Source organism: Acanthopagrus latus, chromosome 16 (genome assembly GCF_904848185.1).
Source record: "Acanthopagrus latus isolate v.2019 chromosome 16, fAcaLat1.1, whole genome shotgun sequence".
Classification (NCBI taxonomy): Eukaryota; Metazoa; Chordata; class Actinopteri; order Spariformes; family Sparidae; genus Acanthopagrus; species Acanthopagrus latus.
Genome location: NC_051054.1, coordinates 10,959,982 through 10,986,462, shown reverse-complemented (window position 1 = coordinate 10,986,462; position 26,481 = coordinate 10,959,982). Strand labels below are relative to the sequence as shown.

At 41.7% G+C, this 26,481-nt stretch overlaps 2 protein-coding genes across 3 annotated transcripts in view; one reads left to right on the top strand and one right to left on the bottom strand.

Annotated features, from left to right (window-relative positions):
* The window catches only part of LOC119005181 (brain-enriched guanylate kinase-associated protein), a 41,106-nt gene extending 36,603 nt beyond the window's left edge, over nt 1–4,503 (top strand). Inside the window, exon 8 of the mRNA XM_037072738.1 lies at nt 351–4,503. Coding sequence (XP_036928633.1) covers nt 351–1,889 — 1,539 coding nt within the window. The 3' untranslated portion in view covers nt 1,890–4,503. The remainder of the gene's footprint in view (nt 1–350) is intronic.
* A 1,347-nt stretch (nt 4,504–5,850) lies between these two features.
* wdr25 (WD repeat domain 25) lies at nt 5,851–26,449 on the bottom strand. 2 transcript variants are annotated; one of them, XM_037071182.1, is made up of 7 exons: nt 26,313–26,449; nt 24,928–25,673; nt 20,523–20,670; nt 11,668–11,798; nt 9,174–9,344; nt 7,650–7,790; nt 5,851–6,512 (listed from the first exon to the last, which is right to left on the bottom strand). In XM_037071182.1, the coding sequence occupies exons 2-7, from the start codon at nt 25,654–25,656 to the stop codon at nt 6,291–6,293; spliced, it is 1,542 nt and encodes a 513-aa protein (XP_036927077.1). In that variant the 5' UTR covers nt 25,657–25,673; nt 26,313–26,449; the 3' UTR covers nt 5,851–6,290. The 2 variants fall into 2 exon arrangements, with proteins under 2 accessions (XP_036927077.1, XP_036927076.1); XM_037071181.1 differs by having other exon boundaries at nt 26,011–26,322.
* Nucleotides 26,450–26,481: the final 32 nt, after the last annotated feature.

Here is a 26,481-nt window from a genome sequence, read left to right as displayed (position 1 = left end):
TCATTAGAGGGGCCAAGTAGTGCATTTCCCCTGAGATACATGAACTGCTCTGGACTGTTTGAGCAAGTGCGAGAATGAATTACTTTCTAAACCAGAACAATAGATTAAAATCCTTGAGGACTGGCTCTAAACATATCTTCTGTGCAAATACAGAGAGCATAAAATATGTTTGAGAAAGAGACTCAAGTTGATTGTCAGAAAAGGTTGGCTGTTGAGGAATTAATTTTTTAGAGATCCTTCTAGCAAATGTGAAGACAGGCTCAGCAGCTGTCACAATTGTATGGTTTTTGTTTTTAATTCCCATCTTCATGAAACTTCTTTTGTCTCTTTCCACATCTGTCCCGTCTCAGTTGCCACTGGATTTCCAGGAACGCATCAGTTCCCACATGGAGAAACATAATCGGGGAAGCGGAGCCACCATGGCAATGTGCCACTCCAATTACTCTGACGCTGTGCCCACATCTATAATTGCCAAGGTCCTGGAAAAGCCAGAACCAGGAAGCAGTTGTCCTGTAACACGCTCACCCAGCCCGCAGCCACAGGAATCAGACTTTCTTACAGGAACAGGAAGCACTGACCACCTGAATCGCCGCATTGCATACAAGTCCTCTGACCTGTACTGCAGTGATACCGCCCTCTATTGCCCCGAACGATGGCAGGATACAGAGCGCAGGCAGAGCGTCGACCTTCACGGCACAAGTCTGCTCCAGCTTCACGCCCAGAACTCCACCAACAGCAATCCAGAAGAAGAGGCCTACCATTCTGGGAGTTTCTCCCACCATGAGCCCCCACCGTCCTTCCATCACCACGATGAGTTCGGCACTGGTAGCCTCCCCGCCTCCAGTTCCTACTCTAGCTTCAGCCTCGCATCGGATGAGAAGGGAGGTGTGAGTGGTGGTTGTGGACATACTGCCAGCAGCACCTTATCCTCTTCCCACCAGGGTCTCTACATGGAATGGCGAGATGGTGGCAGTGCGGACTACGGGCGCAAAGGCATGTCGTCTTATGACAAAGACAGCCCAAGCTTCCCCAAGTCTCTCAGCATCCAGCACATGGTGACTCCCAGGAGCCCGCAGAAGGGCACCTCACCCGGGTACACAAGGACGGCTTCATGCTTCAGTGAACCATACCATTCCAGCACCCCTCGCCTGGCCTCCTCTCAGAGCATGGGGTCCACAACTGGACTGGGCCTGGCTCATGGGGCGGCTCGTGACAGCCGAGGTGACATCCGCGTCCCTGAGGATGACCTCAGCAGCCGCTGGAGACAGCTCAGCGTGGAAGACATCAACACGTTCTCGTCTTCCTACCGTGACATCGCTGGGCGAGTCTCTCCATACAGCTTCTCCGAGCACCACTTTGCCATGGGCCCCTCCAGTAAGGTCAAGGGTTCTCTCTACAGCAGCTTCCAAGAAGGAGACGACGTCTTCCACAGCCATGTGCTGGACCAGTGCTTTGCTGTTTCCCCTTCACCCAGCCGCAGTCTGAAGCCGATGGAGCATCGTAAGCAGGAGAAAACTTCTGTGCTGTATAGAGCCAAGGATGACAGTCAGGACTCCGAGTGCAGTCTGTTCCTCTCAGGGAGCTCTAAGGAGAAGGAGAGTGGTGGGGGAGCGATGGCGGCAAGCAGTGCCAAGAAGGACTACATAAATCTGAGTGCAGACAGCTCGGCCGAGTCCTTACACCAAAGCTCCCTCGAAGCCTCAAGTCTTCAACACTACCCCAGCCCAAGGCCGAGCATCCGGCCTCGCCCGAGCTCCAGCTCCGCTCTCAGTGTCGGCCCCGCACTCCCAAAGAAGACCTCTCCAAGATACCAAAAATTTGGCAGCACGGGACTGACAAGGAAGGACAGTTTGACCAAGGCACAGCTTTACGGTACACTGCTGAACTGAGCAGCTGGAAGAGAGCTTTTTATTTTATGCATGATGATGATGATGATGATTCCTAACTTACTGTACTGTATGTCTCAACAGTTCCCTGCAGCAAACACATACTTGGTGTCTTGAGGTATTAAGATGTTGTTGTTTTATGTATCTCTTAGCCAAGGCACGTTTCATGCAGTCTGCAACACTTTTTCTATTGTATGTCATGCAATGGTGTAGCTACCCGAGACCAGCTAATCAGTATTTTGTGTTTCAGCGGTAATGATGATAATTAGAGCCACACTACACGACCGTACTGTGCTCTTTTTTCTTTTCTTTTTTTTAAGTGTTAAGTACTGTTAGTAAAACCAGCAAAAGACCATTAATTCCTGCACCAATATACACAGTATAGATAATGGACTAAAGCGTCTGAAATGGGGTGACTTAATTACACATGTTTGGGAGAGGGAAGTTATCCATTATGTATAGTGGACCCAGCTGACTGCAAGCTGTTAAAAAGATTTATTCATTCTTTATTTTCTTTTAAACAAAATGCATGCTGTATAATGCATATAAATAAGATGGGAAAAACACTTTCCCAGCAAAATTGTTTCTCATAGGGCCATTATCTCTAAACACCACTTACTACAAAGGATGTTTTATTAACATTAATTGGGTAGACGATGTGTATTTTATTCAAATGAAATGTAATATTTATAGCCAAGACACAACAATTTGGATTTTGAAAGTTCCTTCCTGATGCTTGATTCCACAATCCCTGATTTTGTTTGTTGGTATAATAGCTCTATATGAGTCTAACATACTATTACGATAGAACTGCAAGATTTTTAGTGTTATTCAGCTTGAAGTTTTCTTATTTTTGTATCAAAATGAGGTGTTAAATCTGAGGCTATATTGCACAGAAGTTACTCTCATACCAGGACACTTGTGAACTTGCCTTAATCCTGTTCAGAGGACAAAATGGTCTCCTTTACAGCAACTAACAACTGTGTACATACTGTATATCTGCCGTATAGTTACTGTACGTATACGCTACTATTACCGCTCTTCCTGTCAGAAGTAACACACACGCACGCACACTGCATACGCACACACACAACCAGTTTCTTGGAAAAGGATTAAGTCTGTTCTTACTCTATTTTTCACTGGAGATTTCCATTGAAATTAGTTTTATTTTAAGACAATGAGGCTTAATCCCTGTCTGAAAATCTGGCACACACAGCCAAAATTTCTACGCCGACACAAACTCTTTAAACACTTTTGGCACTACTCGCTCATACCAAAACAAACAGTGCTGTTTTTTTCAGTTTTCAGCAGAGATGAACTGGAAAAGTGCACCGAGAAGGCAGAAGGAAACGACTGATTAAAGAAAAAAAAATGTACAGTCAGTGTGTTGCTCTTAAACCAGCATGCTCAATTAGGATTTTTTTTCAGAGAAAACACTGTGAAAATAGACAAAGCGTGTATATACGTACATAGTAAGTGGCAAAAGCATGCTGACCTGTTGGCAAATAAAACAAATTAAAATAAGACCCTGCCTTATGTTAAATTGGAGTTGAACTGCTGCACAATCATCTGCAACTATCCCTAGTATAGACTGGGACAAAACGACATTACTCAAACATGTGGGTGCCCTTTGACACGATATCACTTGAAGGATTTCTTCCTGCCTGCGTGGCTCTATAGATCTGACAGGAATGGCGACAGGGATAAGCTTCATACTGTAAAGGAACTCAAGTTAATCTTGAATAGATTTTTTTCTGGAAGGCCATGCACCTCTCCCATTCCTGCAGATCTGGGAACTGGCTTAAGGCTGTTTTTCTTTTTTCTTTTTTTTTTAAGATTTCAATACTGCATCTCTTCTTTTTGACCTTATTGTGTTCATGAAGGTAAAAGCTGACCACACAAGGCACAAAAGGTCTACGGTCATATTCTCATTTGGAACAAAGGTAAAAAGTGTCAAAAGGGTTTAAAAGGCTTGGAACTTTACCACTGTACAGAGGGACAGAGGATATAGGGTATTTTGCTGTGGACATAATGTATAAAATGAGATACTACATACGCGATATTACACTAGGACTATTTTTTATCCACTTTCAGTTGATGTTATATTTATTGAATGTCTTGACCCTGAATGAAGAGGCTGAAGCAGTTCTGTCCTGTCCTACCTCCAGCCCTGTTCCAGGAACAACAGGCCAGCTGTCTAAATGTCAACATGTCCGTCTGTCTGATGCATGGTTATATATTTTTGCTGTATGTTTATTTCCTTAATAAAGATGGGTGTTGGGAAATACATAATGGTTGTTTTACATTATTTATTTTGAGAAACTTAAACCCTTAACCTGCCTCTGTATTGTTTTTATACATTATTCAGATTTGAGGCAACAAGCTGACACTTAATTAATGTCATCCAAAATTCTTGGAGTTGTTTAATGTTACCCTGGCTGCTGAACTTCTGCTGATCAAGCCATTTTAATTTCAAACTACTTTCTGTCTAACTTCTCAGTGGGCTACTAAATTTAAAGGTGCCATATTATACTGTCAGATTTCCAAAAACACTGTATTTGAAATGCACTGCCCCAAACCCATCCGTGGTCCTGAATTTCGGCTGTCTGAAAGTCGCTCAAGTGAGCTCTACCGAGCTCTACTGAGAGCAGGCTGTTTCTGTGCCTGCACCTTTAAATGCTAATGAGCTCAGTCTGCCTACTTGCCTACTGGGTCCCGTATGGTGGGGACTGACCCTTTTTGGAGGGTCAGTGTCGAGGCAAAGCCAGCTTTGTACTGACCCTTGTTACTGAAGCAGTTGGACCATCATTTATTTTTCAAAAGGACAATGACCCCAAACACACCTCAAGGCTGTGTAAGGGCTATTTGACCAAGAGGGAGAGTGATGGAGTGCTGCGCCAGATGACCTGGCCTCCACATTCACCTGACCTAAACCCAATTGAGATGGTCTGGGATGAGCTGGTGCGCAGAGTGAAGGCAAATTGACCAACGCTCAGTGCTCAGTATCTCCTGGAACTCCTTTAAGACTGTTGGAAAACCATTTTAGGTGACTACCTCATGCCAAGAGTGTGCAAAGCAGTAATCAAAGCAAAGGGTAGCTATTTTGAAGAGTCTAAAATATAAAACATGTTTACTACATAATTCCATGCGTTCATTCATAGTTTTGATGCCTTCAGCGAGAAGCTACAATGTAAACAGTCATGAAAATAAAGAAAAAACATTAAATGAGAGGGTGTGTGCAAAGTTTAGAGTGTTACCCCACAATCTATGCTTTTTTCACCCTTAAGAGGACATATTGTTTCATCCTTTCCAATTTGCTTTATTCAATGATCTTCCCTGTCACCATTCAGCACATGCAAATTATAATAATAATATAAAACACAATTTGCTTGTTACACGGCCTCACAAATCACTAAGTGGTCCTTTCAAAATCAGAAACAATGCAAATGTAATCATTATTAGCTGCATTATGAACAACCACAGGGGCTAGTAGGAGTATAGAGCCATTAGAGTTTCCCTCAGCAGGACCACTCCACCAGATACTGAATAAAGATCAAGAGCATCTGTGTGCACTTCACCGTTCTGTTGTTGACTGGCAGGATCTTAAAAGAACCTGGCAATGTTTTGACAGATGTCTGCATATTTTTTTTTTTTTAGTTCTCTGGTTGTCTCTCTCTGATGCTCTAAGCTGTCAGTGTGAAAAGAAACGTCATATCAGAGCCAGCGAGAACAAAAAAGGCATAGAGAAAACTGATGTGTATGCAGAATTTGGAATGAAAAACCCCACTGATTAGAAAAAAATGCCCAAAGAGATTTCTTGTTGTTTTGACAAAAACTTCAAGAACTGATGATGGGGATGATGGCCCTTGCTGTTTCGCAAAGCATTAAGGATGTGTGTCTATGTGTGAAGCTCCACTGCTTACCCACCGCCCACCACTTGAGAAAAAACTCAATTTCACTCTTGGAAATGTAAAGAAACTTTATGATCTCACAGTTAAACGCTCCTTTTTTCAAGGTGTTAAAACCACGTGTGGCAGGCCAAGTATGAATAACATGCTTCCAGTAAAATTTACACAATAGTTTCTGTTGTTTTCGTGCCAGTATGAGTTCATGTGGGCGTTTTTTAAAACAAAGAAAGTGTTACAAGATCTACAGTGTAAAAAAAAAAGAAAAAAAGAAAAAAAAAAACAAAACAGTTTTTCAAAGGCGTCAGTAGATAGTAGATTAGCTGACTTCCAGCATGTTTTTTCCCCCCAAGTGCTTATCATTTTGTGCCAAGAGATTATGGAGATAAAGTCTTAAAGATGGATGACTGAGTTGACTGAGTGAAAAATAGTCCTCTCTTGGCCAACATGATGCATCTTATAACTTTTAACACAGTATTCGCTTGTTCATTCACAGTCCTTAGTGCCAGACTTTGATTTCACCCGCCCAGTCGCAGGTGGCTGCGGTTGCAGGCAGGACGGGATGCTGAGACACGCACAGGCAGGGTTGGCTGTGGGCTTGCAGGGCGTGCAGTGTTCGAGCATTCTGGTAATCATAGAAGTGAGCAGAGCCCGTGGAGCTTCCCGAGGCCAGGATAGATCCATCCATGGAAAATTCACACTTCACAGCATACCCCTCCACCTATAATGAGGATATATGTGTTGGCTACGATGCATTAACCTTCCACCAGGAGCCATGTAAACTTTAGCATAATAAAATGTCAGCATAATAAGTGGATTGCAATCCAGTTGATTACAGACTTTGGTGACCTAAATGGAAAAGGAGCATGCAAATGACCAGAAAGCTGCTGATTCAGTCTGTGACGGGGGAAGTGAAGATTATTATTATTATTACCAACCAGGTGCCCTTGAGCAAGGCACTTAACCACATGAGTGGCTGTGACTGAGCGGCTTTCCGGTGCTGTGAATAAACACAGTCTGCTTTACTGCATACAGAGGTATTGTATTACAAGTGGCACCACATGCCTGTTTCTGGAAGAGATTATAAGATTGCTTTGGATTTTCTTACATTAGGAATTAATTTGGAAGGGAACTCTTTGGGACCAGTATGGACAGGAGGCATGTTTCCAGCAGCCAACAAGTCCTTTGATGTACATAAGGAAACATGACTTTGATATAAAGTTAGGCTTGAAAAGGATCTGAGCCCATCCTGACAGTGATCACAACAGCCAGCCGTCAGTTAAAGACAACAGAAGACGCGCAGCGGTTAAGTATTTATAATCACACTAGAACATGTACTCTGTTGGAAGCATTTGCTTCAAAGTTGTATATACAATAAAGAAAGCATGAGGAAATGAAATGTCTTTGTGTTCTCTGGATGTTATGTACTGTTTTTGCTGATGTGAAATGTGTTTTGCCACCAAAAAGGAATCGAACAGAACATAAAGTAGCGCATGTTTTCTGTCCGTTTTTTGTATTTGTCTTGTGACAACAAACAATATGATTTTGGTCATCTGACAGCCACATTCTGCTCTGTTTGCACCCCTCAGTGGAAATATAGTTTTGTATTTACTGTGTTTGTTGAGGGGGAGGGGTGCCGCAGGGAATGGATCTACTGTACATGTCAACTGTGTGTTATGTAGACTACAATTCAATCTGCGTGTACGGGTCTATTCTGCTTGCTTTTGCACAGTTTTGTGCACATGTTGATTACTGCTGAAGTTGTCTGTGTGAGTGTACATTCTCTATTGATCAGGTCTCTGATCAACCCCCCCACCCCCACCCCCTTTTCCCTCCCGAGGCCACAGTTGTGACTGACCTTATGTCCTTCATACCGACGCCTCTTGTTCATCCTATAGGGCTGCTGGCAGGAGAACACAGCCATGTAGTTCCCATTGGTCTGGGCCACGAAGGACTCCTCCAGTGGGTGGAGAGCCAGGCTAGGGCACGTGTATCGCTCCTGGTGGCCAAATGAGGGGAGGGAAAATTAATTCATTACTTGACCTTTTCTTGCAATTACTAACCATGAAGTCCGCTGCATGTAAACTACACCATTACTTTAAAAAGCCTTATGGCCAGATGTGACGGGGGTGCACAAAGTAAGAGAAATGCTTCAGGGTTAGGCAAGTTCACATAGTCTGTCTGTCTGTCTGTCTGTCTATCTATCTAGATAATATATAGATATATATATATATAGATAGATAGATAGATAGATAGATAGATAGATAGATAGATAGATAGATAGATAGATAGATAGATAGATAGATAGATAGATAGATAGATAGATAGATAGATATAAATATATATGCATATAAAAAATATTACAGAACATTCACATTATTTAATTTATATTCAGGTTTTGTAATATTTTTCTACAGCTTCCATTTTAAACTGCATTTCTGCTTCACTCTGTAGACACAATTATTTCTCAATCACATTTTTTCAGCATCACCAACATCAAGCCCTGCATGCATGCAGTGCATCACCAACATCTTAATCTATTAACCTTTTAGTCATAAGTTAGGAGCTGTAATCACTTTTTGGCAGGCTAACTTTAAAGTGGTATTTGCCCTTTAAAGGTATTTCAACAGGTAAAAAAGGAGTAAGTGGGCTATAATATGTCAAATATAACCACCAAGAGTGAAATCAGGTCATTTTGATGCAGAAACAACCTTTCAGTCACAAGGTAGGAGCTGCAATCATTTTTCGTCAAACTGTTGATCGTCTTCATGAACAGGACAGATGCGGACTACTGGTAAGCGAGCTGTGACATTTCTAAGGTGCTTTCTTTTTTATTTGGACGCATGATGAATGCATGATACCACCATTGAAATGATGATCAAATTTAAAAAAGCTTATTTGAAGATATTTTTAATTGAGAAGGGAAATCAACACCACAATGTTTTACGCTGTCCGTGTTATTTTGTCCATCCTATCCTGTATGTCGAGAGTAGCACGTAACATTTACAAGACTCTTGCCACTTCAACCTGCAGCGACAGCGGTTCGGGGAATGAGAATTTATTCAATACAGAAAGCAGAAAGGTTATTAAAATCATATTTTAAAATAGTAGTAATAGTAGAACTCACTAGGACCCACACTTCTTCCAGCACCATGTAACTGTCAAAATATGCCAAGTCCACATGCCTCATTACCAACTTATTTCACACCAGGAGGGTCACACATTTCCAGGAACATAACCTTCGATGGGATTTGTCTGTTAGAAAAATCAACCTGCTTTACTGCCTATTGGCAGATAATTTAATCATCATGCGACAATCAGAGTTGTATGTAGTTAGTGCCTTATCTTCACTTTTTTCTTATTCGCACACATTTGTCCTCACCTGGAAGATCTGGTTAGAGACCTTGGCTGTGGTCTGGTAGTCCCAGGCGATGAGGGTGCGGTCTGCAGAGTCTCTGCTTACGCAATCGGAGCTTGTTATAAAGTCCACACCACCCCTGAGAAACAGGATGTCCAAGGTCTGCTGGATCCCTGCTTTGTAAACCTTCACCACCTGGAGACACACACACACACACACACACACACACACACACACACACACACACATACAAAAAGTGGAGAAAAGAAATACTCTCCAGTCATATGATGTAGTGGGAAGTGTTACTGCTCTTGAACTGTTATTTAAACCACATTTAAGACATTTAACTAAGTTAGAATTGAACTGATGGAGCCATCCTTGATTGTTTTATAACACAGTATTTTTTTAATACACATTGTTCATCACAGAGCAATTAACAGGAAGTAGGGGGGACATCTGGATTTCTGCCCTTAAGGAGAGATGACAGGAGGATAACTATAGCGTGCCAGTTGTCTTTGCATATAAAGATATACTGTCGCTCGCTCACCCTGCTGTGCCAGATGACCGCAGTGCAACCAACACTGTAACATTAACATGTAGTCATGTGGATCTGCTATATAAAGGTAAAGCTTCATCCTACATTTTATACATTTAGTGATGTTTAATGAAATATTAATGTTTCTTTGTGTGTTTCACACACAGTGGTACACTATTCACCACAGCTGTTGTCCATGAACTATGTAAACGTGGTGGGTTGTCTGTGTCAGCTAAATGTTAGAATCCTCTGATAGCATTAACACTTCCTGAACATTGGATGGCTACAGCTTCTTTGTACATTTCTTTTCACAGATTCTTCAACAGATATTTTAGTTAGATATGAATTTAAGACTAATAAAAAGTATTTTGTATTGTTTTTTTTCACAGCCAAATGTTGGCAGGTTTAAGGTTATCTTTAACATCTGACACTCAGTGAAAACAATTTAATTTGATCGATCAGCAGCTATTCTTAGAATCAATTAATTGTGGTAAAAAAAAAAATGAAGGCTGTCCAATCACACCACCTGCTGCCCTACAGAGTGAAGAAGAAAGCAGATGGAGAGAAAAGATCAATGCTTCCTTCTGAATTATAAATCTGCACATTTTTGTCAGCAGTGAATTCTCAGATCAAAACATGGAAAAGCGAGCCAAGCACTCGCTGGTTCCAGCTTCTCAAACATGAGAATATGATGCCTGCTTTTGTCTTTTTTTTTGTCTCAAATGTCTTTGAATTTGGACTGATGGTCAAATAAAATAGGAGTTTGATTACAACGCTTGGGTTAAGTTTTAATTAATAATTTAGGAACTAACATCAATAGTAGCACCCATTGAGTCATATGTCAATATGCCAATTTCCTGCACTGAATCTAGTGAGAACTACAGGTTTGTGCAGATGAGACTGGATCAGAATACGAGATTGGCAAACCTAAAAGGGATATTGTTCATCCAAGTGGCCTCTGAGAAAACTTTTCAAATGATAAAACCAGATTAGACTAAACAGCAGTAAATGAGAAAGGCTCAGTGAATTCTGATCTAGATGAGGGTAGACCAAATTAATTTCTCTTTTCAAAGAAAACATCAACTCTTGTTAACTTCTTCTATCTTCTTTGCAGGCCCATTTATATCACATCAGATATTCACAGGGCATTAATTTTCCCTTCAGAGCTCCTGAGTGAACAGCTGGCAGCTACACTCTACATTGGACTATTTAACCTTTAACTTCTAACTGCAGCGTTAACTTTAACTCTCCTTCTGTGGTGCAAACTGAACAAAACCAAAACCAACTTGTACTCCCATCAGTGAGTTTCAACATCACAGTCTAATGCATGCAGTTCAACCTCACGAGTCTGTTTGGCAAGTCTTCAGGCTAATGGTTAAATGTTGTGCCTCTGGGTCTCTGGTGGGGTATCTAGTGGAGTAATTTCATCCCAAAGCAAGAAACACACAGCCCAGGGTTACGACTGACAGGAAGCGAGGATGCTGAGGACTGGTTCTACACTCACTCCACCACAAGCCCTGCTGCATTAGGTCTAAAAGCCTGTAGGGAAACGAGGCCGTTCACTGTGGGGGGAAAAAATTCCATGTGAGCACTCATACTCTGAAGAAGTGAATAGGATTATCATATAAAACAGTCCATTAAGCTTAATAGCAATATTAGGTTGAAGCTTCACAGGAAAGATTTATAAGTCTTGGGTGAAAATTTGCTTTGAGCAATTAGCCATTAGGTGATAATCTGCAGTGTTGCTTCTTTGTCTGTGGCAGGATTATACTTTTAGTGGAACACAGCATGGGTTCATTGTGCACAGCCAAATGTTGACTACCTTGTTTGCACCAGTGCCGGTGTCTAATAGGGAGCTGTTGATGAAGAGCATGTGTTCAGAGCCTACCCCCCTTAGATTTATGAAAAAGGTCAAACAACAGCGGGTGAAACCAGAGTCGATAAAAATGCTAAATCTACAGTGTAGAGGCTAATAAGTTTGACCTTGCAGCTGCGAGAGTCCCAGGCCTTGACCGCTGCACTGTAACCTCCACACAGGAATACCTCGGGGTTGCTGGGATGCGGGACCACACACATCACTTTGAACTGGTTGTCCAATCTCACCACCTGCTGCCCTGCAGAGAGAAGAAGAAAGCAGACAGAGAGAAAAGATCAATGCTTCCGTGTGAAATATACACCTGCACATCTTTTGTCAGCAGTGAACTCTCGGATCAAACACTACTAAAAGAATGATGAAACTGATGATAAAGTATGACTAAAATACGATACATGTGTGTGCAACAAGTTATGACTCTTACAAGAGCAACTTGCAACATTTTGCAATTTGCATTTTGCATACACATTACTTTCTTTTCTTGATACAACACACATTTCCCATCAATATCTTGGTTTAATTAAAATAAATTCAAATAATCTGCAACAATAAAGTGACAAAACATATTCACATCCAGCACAAGGGACAGTATCAAGTACAGCTATAGCAATATGTCATTTAATTGATTTGTCGATCTACAGAAAATTACCCTGCAACAACTCTAAATTCTACATATTGTATGAAACAGATCCCAAAAGATTTCAAAGAGTGACTGTTGCCAGAGGTACGGTTATTATCGTATCAGAAAGATAAATTTGCCCTCTGTACTATCAATAATGCCAAACTTGCCTTAATGTACATTACTTTCACAGTTTTTTAATGCAAATGTATGTAGATTGTTTTAGTCAACACTGTCTCATTTCAATGGTTAGCACAGTGTACTGATCACTCAAAGTGCTTTACACACACATTCCTACACTGATGGCAGAGGCTGCCATGCAAGGTGCCGACCTGCTCGTCTGGAGCGATTTAGTTCAGTATCTTACTCGAGGATAACTCAATATGCAGCCAGGGAACTGAACCAGCAACCTTCAGACGACCCGCTCTATCTCCTGTGCCACAGCCACCCACGGTGATGCTGCTCAATCTGAAGTGACTTGCAGGTAAAGCTTGAACCTTCTTACTAAAAAGTATGCTGTGTTTAGGCCAAGTTTATAATGCAACACTAAGTCCAGTCATCCATTTCATTATCACAGCTTACAGCCTTGTAAAATTACACTTTATGACTTCACTTCAATCATCTTCCTCAAAGCACAATCATTTTTCGCCTCTGATACGAAAGTTTACAATTCATATCTGGCAATGCTGGATTATTTACCTTTAACAAGGTAATTAATCTTCTCCAGAGGTAGAGTAGCAAACAATAAAAGCTACACCCTGTACCTTCTGGATCCATGAAACAAAACTAATAATCCATGAGTCTACTACCAGATGATTTATTTCCCGTGCACAGCCACTTTGACCACTTAAGACTTCAACGTGAAGACGGTGTGTATATGAGAGCGTGCAGTGTTTGCACCTACGCAAGTATGTTGCCTACTCAGCTCTGAAGAAACTTATTTTCAGCTCAACTCTGACCCCTAGCTGGTTTCTGTCCTCTCTAAGCTGCGACACTTCCCCAAGTCGCCATGGCTGGCGAAGGCAATCACCTTAATGCCGTTTAATCTCTGTCCAGAGAGTCTCACTCCTGCTGCTGCACACATCTGATCTGTCTGAACAAGCCAACATACCCTGCATGAATGAGTGTTGTTCATCTCCTTTTGGTGTACTGCTTATCAAAATACAGTGATTAAGCAGAAACAAAGTAGGAGAGGAAGTGTAAGTTCAGAAAGAGTCTACACTATCAAACTAATTAATTAGGAAAAAATGCTGCCTGATTACATTTTTTCTGTGTGTCTCTCTCAGCTGACAACACTAAAGTAAAACACAACATAAATTCCGACTACATTTCCTCAGAGCCGCAAATTATCTTGAAACTTCTCTTTGGTTTATTAATTGAGCGCACTGCAAAGACTCAATCCTCCTTGTAAAGCACTCTATAGATTTCTGCGCAGTAAAAATTGTGTGTAATTACACCAGGCCATTGCCTTTGCTTATAAAACAGGGATTTGAAAACAAGCTCACTGATAAAAGATGCAGTAAATCTTGCCCTAAGTTGCAGCAAAAGATAGTGTCCCCACCTCGGTGTCCCCACCCTCGCTGCGTCGTCTGAAATTCATGAAGGAATGATGTCAAAGTAAAAAGATGTAGAGGCATTCTGTGATCATCTCAGGTCAGAGGCAGGGTGGGAACTTGTTTACTTTATTACATCTATCAGTTTTTGATCGCATGTCTTTCTGTCACTAAAAAAAGCTCCACCAGGACTAAGAAAAGTTTCTACTCATGAAATGAAACTTCTATTTATACCACTGGTTGCCCCCAGAGCAGTCCATCACTGACTCGTTTTAATGATGGTGGGTGACGAGACTGACCAGAAAGAGCTTTTGTGCAAGGGTTGCTGAAACCGTCTGTGACAGCAGATCACATAGTACGTATCAGTCTCTAAAAGGAAACTTAAGCCAAAGTATAAACCACTGTTTTGGCTCGGGGCGGCCTTATCTAAATCAATTAAAAAAATGTCATCCTTAAAAACAAAACAAAAACACTGAGGGGCTTACATATAATTAAGCCTGACAGGGTACGACCAAAAATTAGTTTCTTGGGAAAACGATGAAGAGGGACCGAGCCAGACTGTGAGCCAGCAGCTCTGTCAAAGGCTATGCAAAGCAGAACACCTCAGGGTTCCACTGCTCCTCATTAATTCATCGAACAAACAACAAAGACCCCATCCAAAACAGTCTCAGGCAGTTAGCCCACAACAAAAAATGCACTTCATTACACACTTGTTCCGGGATGTTCGTACCGAGTCCTTTTAGAAGTGGGACTGAGTCACGGCTAATAAACTGCAGCGAAAATGGCCTTTTCTTTCACTTAATGGTGGACAAGCACGCTCCCAAAATTTCGATTTGCATCGATCCAAAGTTTTAACAGGCAATTTCGTCGGGGCTCACGCTCCCCTGCTTAATTGGCTTACCCGTAGCGATACAGAACAGTTCTGTCATTTAGATTTAAAACTCATGTTTGGCGAGGCGATGAGAAATCAACATTCTCCTCATAATAAATAGGGCCTCGTCATGTTTTAATTAAGCAAGATTAATTGGCCTGCTTGAGGGGAGATAAGGGAAGGCTGCAGTGATCCGTCCCTCCCTCGCGATAGTTTACTTTGTAGTCCTGAAAGAGCTGTGATTGTGCTGCGGAGCTGACACAAGGAGGATGACTACAGTGTCGAGGACATTAGCGATGATTGTGATGGTGGGGGTGAGCCCCTTAGAGCAGAGGGAAGCTGGGATGAAATGGATACTCTGCCTCATTAGAGGATCCACCAAAGCAGGGTGCTGTCATTGCAGCATGAGCAAGGGTTAGACGCACATAACATGGATTTGACAAGCTGCATCCAAAGAATATTTTGTATATAGGCTTAATAATCATATTTGTACGTAGTTTGATGTTTTAAAGATATCCAACATGTGGTTAAATCTAAAAGGAGACATATTATGCTCATTTTTAGTTTCATCATTTTATTATGGCCAACAACTAGAATAGGTTCACATGCTGCCATGTATAACAGACGCATCGGTTCTCTCATGCAGTCTGGTGGAGCAGCACTGTTTTCACCCTCCGTCTGAGAGGCTGTGAAAAAGCATATCTAAAATAACTGAATCTTAATCTATTTAATGTGTTTTCACTAAGTATTTCATGTGCTTCTCTCAACACTGCACAGTGAGTTTCAAGATTTGTCAGTGGACCTTGTGTTTTTCTTTTTCTTTTTTTTCTTTTTTTTTTTTCATCCAGTCTCTGTTTGCAAGGTTGAGAAGGAACCTTCAGAGCTGAACTGAAATCCAAAAGAAACATGGTGAGGGTGCATCGAGCCCTCAGTATCTGAAAAGATCACATATTGCCACAATCTGCGCACACACACACACACACACACACACACACACACACACACACACACACACACACACACACACACACACACACACACTCACTTACCTCCCACACAAAGTGAGATGTGGCTACATTTCAGAGGTGTTTTATGCATTGCAATATCACATTTACCTTGATAGTTAAAGCTCTACTGTGTTTCACAGTTATTGATAAGCCAACATAACCATTTTCTTCCTTTCGCAGGTTGCTGATGTTTTGCAAGTTTTGCAAACAGTAAAAGTGCTGCAGGCATTCACTCTGGTACAAAGCATAATTTCTGGAGGGCACAGGGAAGAGGGACCCTTGAAAGGTAAAGCATAATTAGTAGAAGTAATTAGCAGTAAAGTATTAAGCTACTCCAAACACTTATGGAAACACATACTGCTTTCTGCTGGATGCTTTTGAATCTTACAACATCTAGAAATGCCCTTTACTTCTGACTGATCTGCGCTTATCTTTCCTTTTAAAACACGTCCGTTGTTTTTCTTGTCACATAACAAGTAAAACCTGTGTTCGTAAGCACGTTAGCACTGTGAAATGAAGCTTTTGAAATAGGTCAAAATGCAGATGTGCTTGCCAGTGGCATTTGGAGTTAATGCTTCTTTGTGTGTGCTGCATGCATCGTCTCCTGGCGCGCTGTGCCTCAGGCTCCTGTGTTTATACAGGTACATTGTGTTCGTGTAAAAGAGGTCAAATTAATCATTTTCATTGTTCACAATTCACTGCAGTGTTTCTAAACATGCTGTTAATATTATTTGAAACTTTTCAAGGATGGATATCAATGAGTATACGGTTACACTACTGGATTGTTCTCGTAAATCCGGCACTACATTATGACACATTGGCACATTTTTTCCTGTTGAATATAAAAAGTTAAGAACATAACCATTTCTTTTTTGATGAGTATATCTTTTTTCGTTCCTGCAAGTTATAAAAACACTTACATCAAACAATGTTCCTGAAGTAGCGGAGAAATACTGAGCTGGAAGCACACACACACCATAGACTACATTTTTTCTCATATAGTATTCTAGTAATGCTTAAATGAAATGTTGTGAAAAAGAACAAGCTCTTGCTCCATACAAATTGCACAGCTGGGTTGGATTTTAAACTATATTTATGTGGGATGACTCCCAGTCTCAAACTAGATAAATAATCATGAGTAATATGGATATGATTACTAAGCGGGCAAAGGCAAGTAAAACAACAAGTGGAACCGTCTAAGTTCAGATACTGAAAACATCACTTTACTGTAATGGAGCCTGTAATGGAGGCTACATGCACATGCAAATTGTTTTATTACCTAAAACAATAATGAATTGCAATCATGTGAGACTCCACCTTGCAACTAAACTCTTGTTGAAGCCTTCAGCCTCATTCATCAAATATGATTCTAAAAGCCAAAGTGAGGAGGAAGGGCAACACAGCAGCCCACTCTAGTCATGGCTCTGTCTTTGTGTATTACCGGTTTCTAGAAAACAAAGAGGAGCTCCTCTCTGCCAGCGCCTGGAGGCATCTGGACAGAAAACTCAAGTTCTGTGTGCACATCAACCTGTGGCAGCCCTTGGCTATGTGGGCATACTTTCCTCTGCCAATCAGCTTTTCCAAGGACAGCCGTGAAAGCGCTGGACAACAGCTGCCACTTCACACTAATGCCCTCCAGATGAAATTCATTTATTCCCCTCCCCAAACTGAAGCTCTCGCTGTTTCTCCTTCTCTGAATTTATTCTGCTTCTTTTGACTTCTTTCTCTTACACTCCTCTTCTCCTCTCCCTTTCCCCTCTCTGCATTATGCCTCTTAACCTGCTCTCCCTCCCCATATCCTCCTCTGCCTCTACTATTGCTATTCAGCTGTGACAGTCTGTCTGTGGCCCACTGGGAGTGGATATAAGATTGTACAAATTAAATTGGACACAGGAACAACTGCAGAGATGGGCCAAGGAAAATGGGCCCACACACCATTCTGAATGCACAGGCTCCTCTATAATTCCATCGCTCTGTAAACACGGCAGTTGGTGCAGCATTTGGTTTGACTATGTTGCAGTGAAATAAAGGGTCAGGTGTCCTGCGAGACTCCCGCTGATCATTACAAGAGGCCTGCTCACATCTCCAAAGAGAGCTCAATTGAGCAGAATAGGCCCAGCTGCCTTCCTTCTTAAAGTTGAGAGGCTCTGCATTACTGTGAAGAGTGTAAAGATCACATTCATCCTGATTACAGTCTGATGTGGCAAACACTCAGCTCCCTCAGTATCTCCTCTCCGGTACTCATGAATGTACAAATGCTTGAATGTCGGGAGATTTGCTAGTTTTTCAAAGATGTCATATAGGGCTGCAAATAATGATTATTTACATTGGTGATTAATCCATAGATTATTTCTTAATTAAGCAATTGCTTGTTTAGTCTATATAATGCCAGTTTACTGTCACAGAGGAGACAAGAAACCAGAAAATACATACATTTCTTTAAAAAAAAAATGTATCAAACTAATTGTGCAAAGACATATTTTAACTGTGGAAAGGGTGCCTTTGCATAAAAATGTGCTGTCTATATGGCAGAGAGATGCAATTCTTTTTTTATAATTGGTGCTTCATGACAGGAAATAGCATTGGAACCAAGAAACATTCACACTGATAAGTGGTGTACTGCAAGTTGGGTGGTGCTTGGTTTTGGCTCGGAGTCCATTTTGAAACAGGAAATGGTAAGGCTTGGACTTGAGTTCACAAGTCACTGTTTTCATGACTTGCAACCCTACTTGACAGAAAATAAATGATGTAAGACTCAGTGTGGAGGTTAAAGACTTGTGACCTGACTTGAGACATGATGACTTGAAAGGCTCTCTCTCTTGAACCGACTATACTCTTCGTATCGGTGGATGCGCACATACACAAAGTACAGTCTGTGGATGATACAAAAGCCCTAGAATCCACCAGAGGGGTTCTTGGTGCAGGCAAAATGGAGTGAAGTTCAACATGTTCATGTCTATATACCTCCAACAACGTAGTGATACAAAACTGGTAAACAGTCTGCGAAGTTCCTATATAATAGTTGCATCTCAATTGCCATAGCTACGCCAGCATCTTGATGTAGCTCCGTTATGAGTCATACGTGTCAGAAATATAAATAGCTCAGCCACCATGAGGTAAATCACGTATGCAGCTCGCCCTTTTCACTCCTTGAATGCTATATGATTGGTTTTAAAGAGTCAGTGCAGAGGTCTTAGCTGTAACATACTAAACTGTACTACTACTGTGCAGAAACAGGGACGGAATTCCCAACTCCCATATTAATAAGCAACTAAATTACATTTTCTTCATTTCACGCCGCCTTATGAATGCATGCTTACTGCTCTGTAGTGCCAGCACACATCTTCAGACCTTCATCCTCAGAAACAATATGCTTTATTCAATTTTCATTCGGGTAAATCATGACAGTGGTAGGGAAATGAATAACAATAATATGATTTCGTTGTGAAATAGAAAGGAGGTTGCGGGATTGATGTATGAGGGCTCTTCAGATGTGTGGCATCACTTCATAAGTTGTGAGTTTTAACGTACTCGGAGATCCTACAGCGCAAAGCATGAGACAAAAATAAACATTTGTTTATTTATGGTTGTGGTTTGTGACGTTCCAGAATAAGGTCATGGTTGCGCCTCCTGTGGTGATGTATCCATTATTGATCCCTTTCCCAGAGCTGCCTGTGTGTTTAATGGCCTGGCCAAGCTATTATCCGTGGGCTTTATTGGCAGTATTGACAGACATGCTGAGAGGGGAAGTGCAAACGGCAGCAAGTCATCACAGCGATGTGTTGACCCAGGAGACGTAGCAGCCACAGGGGCTTCAAAACAATGTCTATTGTATGTTAGCTCGTTTTGAGTACTGCATATGAGTACTGTAATATACATGATATTGGTGAGTAGACATGAAAGACAAATCTGTCCAATTGAAGACAGAATTAGAGTCTTTCCAAAGTTTCTTACCAAGATTTTAAACATCAACTGTGCAGAAATTCCTGAAATTGTTTCAATGTCGGCAACAAGAGAACCTCAGGAGAAGCAGCCTCCCTGCTGCTCATCATCTGTATGAGTTGATTTCATCTTTTCTGCCATGCTTGTTAAACGTTTGCTCGGCTGGGAAGCGACGCATTTCTGAGGCAAAACAAATTATTGATGTCTTTTAAATGTCACCTTGAAAACAATGTGTATGATATCACAAAAGGGGCAGCAAACACAGTGAGCCAGCAGATTTGGCTGAGTTTGCTAAATGTCAGAAAGCAATAATATCTGTAGTCTTTGTTAGCATGTGCTGTGTTGCTGTCTATGTATGTGTACATGTGAGAGACAGAGGGAGAAAGAAAAAGAAAGAGAGAGCAGTGTCCCGTTCTAGGCATCACCTCCACTGAAGCGGATCCGTAGCCTCACAATTTAACTGGACCCCAGCGGGGTTGGGGATTCTACAGGCTTAAATAAAATACCTTTTTTCATTTAAGCTTTGGTAAAAAGAAGGCAGCATTTCCTGGCTGCACTTGAAGGAGTCTTAGGAATGGGATAGTTGACCGGTTGGGACGCATTTGCTCAGGGAATGCGGATTTTGCAGGTTGCCCTTTAAATGGGTCACGACGACTGAGAGTGGGAAGCAGCTTTGCAATTTATACACAGAATTTGGTTTGTAACAGGTTTTGGGGCCTGAGGCAATTTAAAGTCACTCCACAGATAAATTACAACACCAACTTTAAATTTGTGTTTGACGAATAAAACAAAAAACACATGCACTAAATTTGCCGAGAGGTTTCGTTTTCCCACAACACCAGCAATGTGCCAGGAGATAAGTGCTTGCTGAACAGCTGAATTCTGACGTAAACTTCCTCAGCACAGGTACCTCAGCGCGGCTGTTAAGTGACACTGTTCATCAGACCTACAGGAATAAGTGTTTGCTGCTCACCTGTCTCTGAGTCTGTGATCACAGCCGAGTTGTCAAATGAGCCGGTGAGAAGGTGTCGCCCGCAGGGGGTCCAGCGGGCATCGCGCACGGCTCCCGAATGACAGGTGTAAACCCTCAGGCATCGCCCACTCTCTGCTCCATCCCACACCTGCCAGACATGGGCACATCAAGCCAAAGTCACAAATACACCCCGACTGCAGCAACTGTGCACAAGCCTGAAACATTTTTGGAGGAAAGCTTACAAAGCATAGAGTATAACACACCGTATTGCGCTACAGAACACCCTGAACTTGGCTGATGAGTTTAGGGCTGCAAAAAAAATATCATTTTTCATTATAGATCCATTGTTTAGTCAAGTAAAAATGCTCATCACAATTATCTTGAAATTGCCTCCTTTGTGCAACCAACCATCCAAAACCTCTTCCTCTTCAAAAGACTCTTCATTTAATAAGGATCAATAAAAAAAGTGAAGCAGCAAAGCCTAATTAAAAGCTGAAGGGACAGGTTTTAGACATATTTGCTTACAAGTGCAATATGTGAGAATTGGCCACCTGTTGAACTCAACATTCTGTTGATAATTGTTGCCAATTTTCATTTCCAAGCCTAGTCCAGTTTGTGGATCCATCTTTTGAAAATTAAAAATACCCAAAAAAGTGATGAACTTCAAACATTCTGCATAATCACTCAAAGAGTTGAACTACACGTGCATTACCATGGTAGTTCAAAAATATCTGTCACAACAGAATTACACATGGTTTCACCAGTGATTTCTGCTCGGTTTTAGTTGGCTGTTTTGATGAATCCCAACACTGTTTTACAAAAGGAAAAAAAAAAAACATGAAAGAGGAAAGGTAGCATAGGTGTGCTAACAGAGTTGACACTTTTGAAGGGTTGACACTGACCCCTGCATCCTTTACGACTCAAACAAACATCAGATGAAGTGAGTAAGCAGAGAGAAGCAGTGAAAAAGAGGGGACATCAGACAGCGCGGACACACTGGGCTTCAAAGACACAAGCCTGCATGCTTTGGACGAGCTTTCAAGGCAATTTACTGAGAATCAAAAACAGTCCGGGCTTGGCTTGGCAACCGCTGCTCTCTCTCAACTGAGAAGAGTAAAGAAAGGCAATTTTCCAGCCATGTAATGTGTCCTCTGGCCCTGAAAATCTCTCTTTCCTGTGTGAATGAGGATTAGTGAGTGCAGTCTGAAGATATCATCTAAGCCTTCCTAATCTAAATTCAATTGTTATGAAACAAAATCTAATTACTCAGCAAAAGGGGCTGCTGGATAGATTGGAATAATATGTATACAAATCAGGATTACTTGCTGAGTTTAAAAGCAAAAAAAACAGCCTTTTTTTTAATTAATCAAACTAATTACCTTTGAGTGTGCCTATAAATCAATTCCTCGGAGGGCCTAATGGTTCTCGTATTGTCAAGGGCTTCACTGATTATAGAGAGCTGAAGTGAAAAGCATCCAGCTGACTTCCATTAGTTGCGACTGCCCTGGCTCCTCTATTCTAAAGCTTGCTAGTTTGAAATGTGATATCATGGTGTGAAAAAAAAAAAAAGGCACGCAGTGATTCACGAATGAGGTGTTAGTCTGCCAGATTGGTTTGTTGTTGATTTTGGCTTTAGTTAATGTTGTCATGCTTTTGTACCGTGCTTCAAAAAGATCACTTAGTACACACACGCTGGTCAATACTGTCACATCCTTTTTTGTCAGATGCCCTGTTCACGAGGAGTTTAATTTTCTCACCATCAAAAGAGGAAAAGCCTCTCCCCGAAGCCTAGCCTGAAATCCGGTGGGTGGTCTGGTCCGGTGCCCACTGAGGTGAAGTATATTACACTAATGATGTAAGTATTTTTCGCTTCCCTGGCCATTGACAGAGCCACTGAGGAACTTTGAAGATCTGTGGGGCACTGCAGAGCCCTCTCTGCCTCTCTCTGTGTTTCATTATTAAAGATGACTCCTCCATGCAGCATGAGAAGCACACTGAGAACTTCTGTACCACGACTCCCACAGGACAGGAGACAGACGGGTTGGGGAAGAGCGACGGACTAGGGGAGAGTGACATATCAATCCTGCAGGCAGCAGTTTAACAAACAGAATGCCAGAGATGCCTCGCGGGTGAGAAAGAAAAGGGGCAGAGAGAGACAGAGAGTCGCGCTCTTAATTGCAAAAAGATGAAGATTGAATCGAAGCGTCTTTTCAGAATATTTCCATTCACTGTGCAACAGGATGTGTCGCTTTTCTGTGTGATCTGAGGTTTAGGGAAACACTGCCATCTCAAGGAAATGTGGAAATCTGTTGATCATATCCTCTATGGCTACAATATACTCAACTTCTACAGTACATAACAAGTATAACATCTGAGTGGGATGTTGCTTAAGCTCCATCTCAAGTGTTAATGAGATTCACCATTCAGTGCATCCACAATTGCAATAATCCCGTACAATGCGAGGCCTTGTGAATGCATGCATGGGTGAAAATGAGCTCTTGTTTATTTGCATCCCCTTTAATTTCACTGGCCACTTAACAGACACGATGAGCAGATCCTCGCAGATGACTCATTGGGGTAATCTGCTTTCTAAATGACTCTCAGTAATTAAAACTAAATTGGTATTCATGTTATCAACTTAAAACCACTGCCTTACACCTGCCGTAGCCATGGTGACGACAGCTGCAAACAGGCTGGAGAGATAATCGTCTGAGTCTCTGCTTCTGAGCAACTGACAGACAGGACGGAAGAGGCGGAGGAGGAGAAGGCGGAAGCCTGAAGGGTGTTGATGAAGAAACACTGGCACAAAGAGGAAAGTGTTAAGACTTCTTCGAGTGTGTCCCCTTTCTTTCTTCACATAGAGAATAGAAATAAGTAAAGCATAAAGAGCATAAAGAGAGTGGTATTTTCACAGGTGTGTGCCTGAATATTTGTGTATCAGGACACCTGACAAAGTGGTGAAAGAAGTACTCCTATCTTTTAAATATAAGCAGTTTTACCACAATGTGGAAAAATAAATACCAATAGGGGCCCTGCATTGAAAAAAATCTAACATAAATAATACTAATGCATCTTTTGATACCAATTTCCTCAATATCACTATTGCAACAATATTGCAGGGATGACTACTTGCACTAAATTTAAGGTACTAAATATAACATGATGAGGCCTTTGATAAACAATCTTCAGGATCAGGATTTAATGACTAAGGCAAGTATTAGAGGAAGTACAACAGTCTCGTCAGTTCAGAATATAAAATCATCAGGCTGTAATGCAGTCTTCAAAACCAGGAAATGACAACACTCATCGTCATGTCACGAGATAATAACATCCAGAATCTAGGTTGATATATAGTCATATATCAGAATAATATATAATATGTATGTTTTAATTAAATATTATGTCAGAATAAAACCTCCATATCAACTCAGAATCCTGCAGTTCTGGTCTAAATCGTGTAATTCCAGTCTAAGCATTGCCAATATTCGGGCTAAGTTAAGATCTCTGAAGTCAGGATAAAAAATTTAGAGAAAAGAAGAAAGACCTGACGACAATCCTCCACTGAAACTGAGCAAATTGGCTCACCAGACATTTAAAAGTATTTCTATGCTACTCCATCTGTGGCTGTCACAGTCTGAGAAATCCTTGCATGCAAACAACCAGGTCCTCTCCTCTTCTCTGCCATCTGCTCAACCCACCCTTTCCAGGTGCCGAAGGAGATGGCTGCCATACTGCTGCACTTGTATGCTTATGCAAATTGTCTCATGCATATTTAAATTATTAATTATTCCAAGTCCTCTTAGGATAGTGGTCGGGGCACGTGGTTTCATACTGAGATAGAAATATTTAGTCACTGGCAGGCACCTGCATGACGTGACCTTTACGGCAGGAAAATGAGGGATTGTTTTCCTGGTGTGAAGTACAGACAATGGGGGGGAGGGAGGGAGAGAGAAACTGAGATAGGGAGGTGGAGAAAGTCCCATGGGTCCTGACATACATTCCGCTGACAGTGACAGATATGATTCTAAAGAAAGTGGTTTGTGGTACATTTATAAATTGAGGCAGAGGGGCAAATCTTATCTGACTGCCTGTAACGCTGTGCCAATTACACTGAGTGTCAGGTGAGTGATTATCCCCTTAGACCTCCCTGATGTGCTTGGCACCTTCCTAAAACTATGCTGCTGGATGGATTTTCTTGTTAGGAGAATCTGTTCCAGAACCTCACACAGTGTGCTCGTCATTTATCACATGTAATAAACATCAGAATGATAAGTAAATCTTAAATTGCCTAAGTCAGTTTAAATCCAATAAGAATTTCTTAAGCTACATTATAGGAAACTTTGACTGATTTAATTGCTTTCTAGGCTAAAAATCAATGTGCATCCTTTCTTGTGGTCATTCATACCTTGAAAGTCTTGTCCATGGAGGCAGACAGCAGCAGATGACTGAGATGAGGTACAGGACACCATTGCACTATGTTGACTGGGCCCTGGTGGCCTCCCAAGCTCATCAGAAGCTTCCTCGGTATCCCTGCAGCGCGGACTTTGTTTGTAAGATACGGCTTTACTCTCGCCGACACTTCTGACAGAATCTCCCTGGTCTGGTTCCCTGGGACTTGCTCTGCTGGAAACTGTGGGTCCACCGTCTCTACTGAAGTGGGAAGTCTCTGTCTCTTGGGGATGTACGGTCTGACACCAGGTGCAACAGTGTGATGTCTTTTTGTCGTTTTCGATCCATCGCCGGCACCTCGTGGCATGTGAGGAAGAGTCTGCACTGGTAAGATCTTCCCCTGAGCTGAACGAAAACTCAGAGGAGCTGTAGTATCTGTAAAATGTTTTTCTTGTGCAGCAGTGAAATATTTTCCTTCCCAGTCGAAACAGCTCCGCAGCTGTGAATGAGGGTGGAGTGGATAAATGTCTCTGTCTGAGATGTTCCCATGATGCTCCAACGCTGGCCTGTCAGAGTCTGTCGTGAAGCTGTGAGGGCTCTGTGTTGCCTCAGTGGAGGTACACACCCTGAGTTCTTGGTTTTGTTCACATGATCCAGTTTTGACAGAAGTTGGTGCTGCCTCCTCCGTTTGATCAAGACAGTCATCCTCTGATTCTGAATCCTCGTAGGCCACAAGTGAAGACATCTCAACATGATATATGGCTGAAATGAAGGGACAACAGGTGAATTGCCAGGGTCTGGTAATACATTAGAAGCCTAGGGGTGACCCCTAGTGGTTGCTTGAAATTCTGCACCCCAAAGTTGCATATTGATTTATCATTTCAGCATTGGCATTAAATAGCTTAGCAGTTTAACCACATGCATACAATTTCTTTGCTGTTGTTGTTGGTAATTTACTGTCATTAGTGGGGTGACACTTCTTGCAGCCTGCTATGCACCAGCCAAGCAGACTGGGAGACACTTATGAAGTAGAAACTGTAGAATAACAGCTAGCTCTATTTACTACCTTCGCACAGAGCAAGTACATTACAGCACTTACCTTTATAGAGATTGTTAACGTTAGTAACCGTCAGTAAGGGGTTAACGCTAACGTTAGGTCATGACTTAGCTATCAACAATATAGCAGAATTAGCTAATTTTCATCATTTGCATTTCTGGCTCAAAGCTTGACACAGCCTAGAAAAGAGAGGCTAACGGTTAAAGCGAAAGCTAACGCTACCCGGTGAAACTGTTGCACCTGCAATCATATTGAACCCTCAATGTCAGACCTCCGAGCTTTAAAACAGTCATATATCCCGCAAAGTCACGAGAGTTAATGCTGAGTTTCGTGTCAGCATTTACCTAAGCGTGAAATCTTATTTTGAAACAACCCGGAAAAAGAACCGTCTCTCGCTCTTCTCCGGCTTACATCGTGTTAAAAGTGTCTAAAGTAAACTTAACTTGTCGGCCTCCTGTCTAATCAAGCTAATAAATTTACAAGAACACTCTGTATATTAAATGAATTCAAACT

Excerpts from the sequence above, each read along its gene's own strand:
- wdr25 (XM_037071182.1), bottom strand. The coding sequence starts at position 25,656 with ATGTCTTCACTTGTGGCCTACGAGGATTCAGAATCAGAGGATGACTGT. Across the intron at positions 11,799-20,522 it reads GATCACAGACTCAGAGACAG|GGCAGCAGGTGGTGAGATTG; the intron begins GTGAGCAGCAAA and ends TTCTCTCTGCAG. Across the intron at positions 7,791-9,173 it reads TCTCTAACCAGATCTTCCAG|GAGCGATACACGTGCCCTAG; the intron begins GTGAGGACAAAT and ends TTTGGCCACCAG.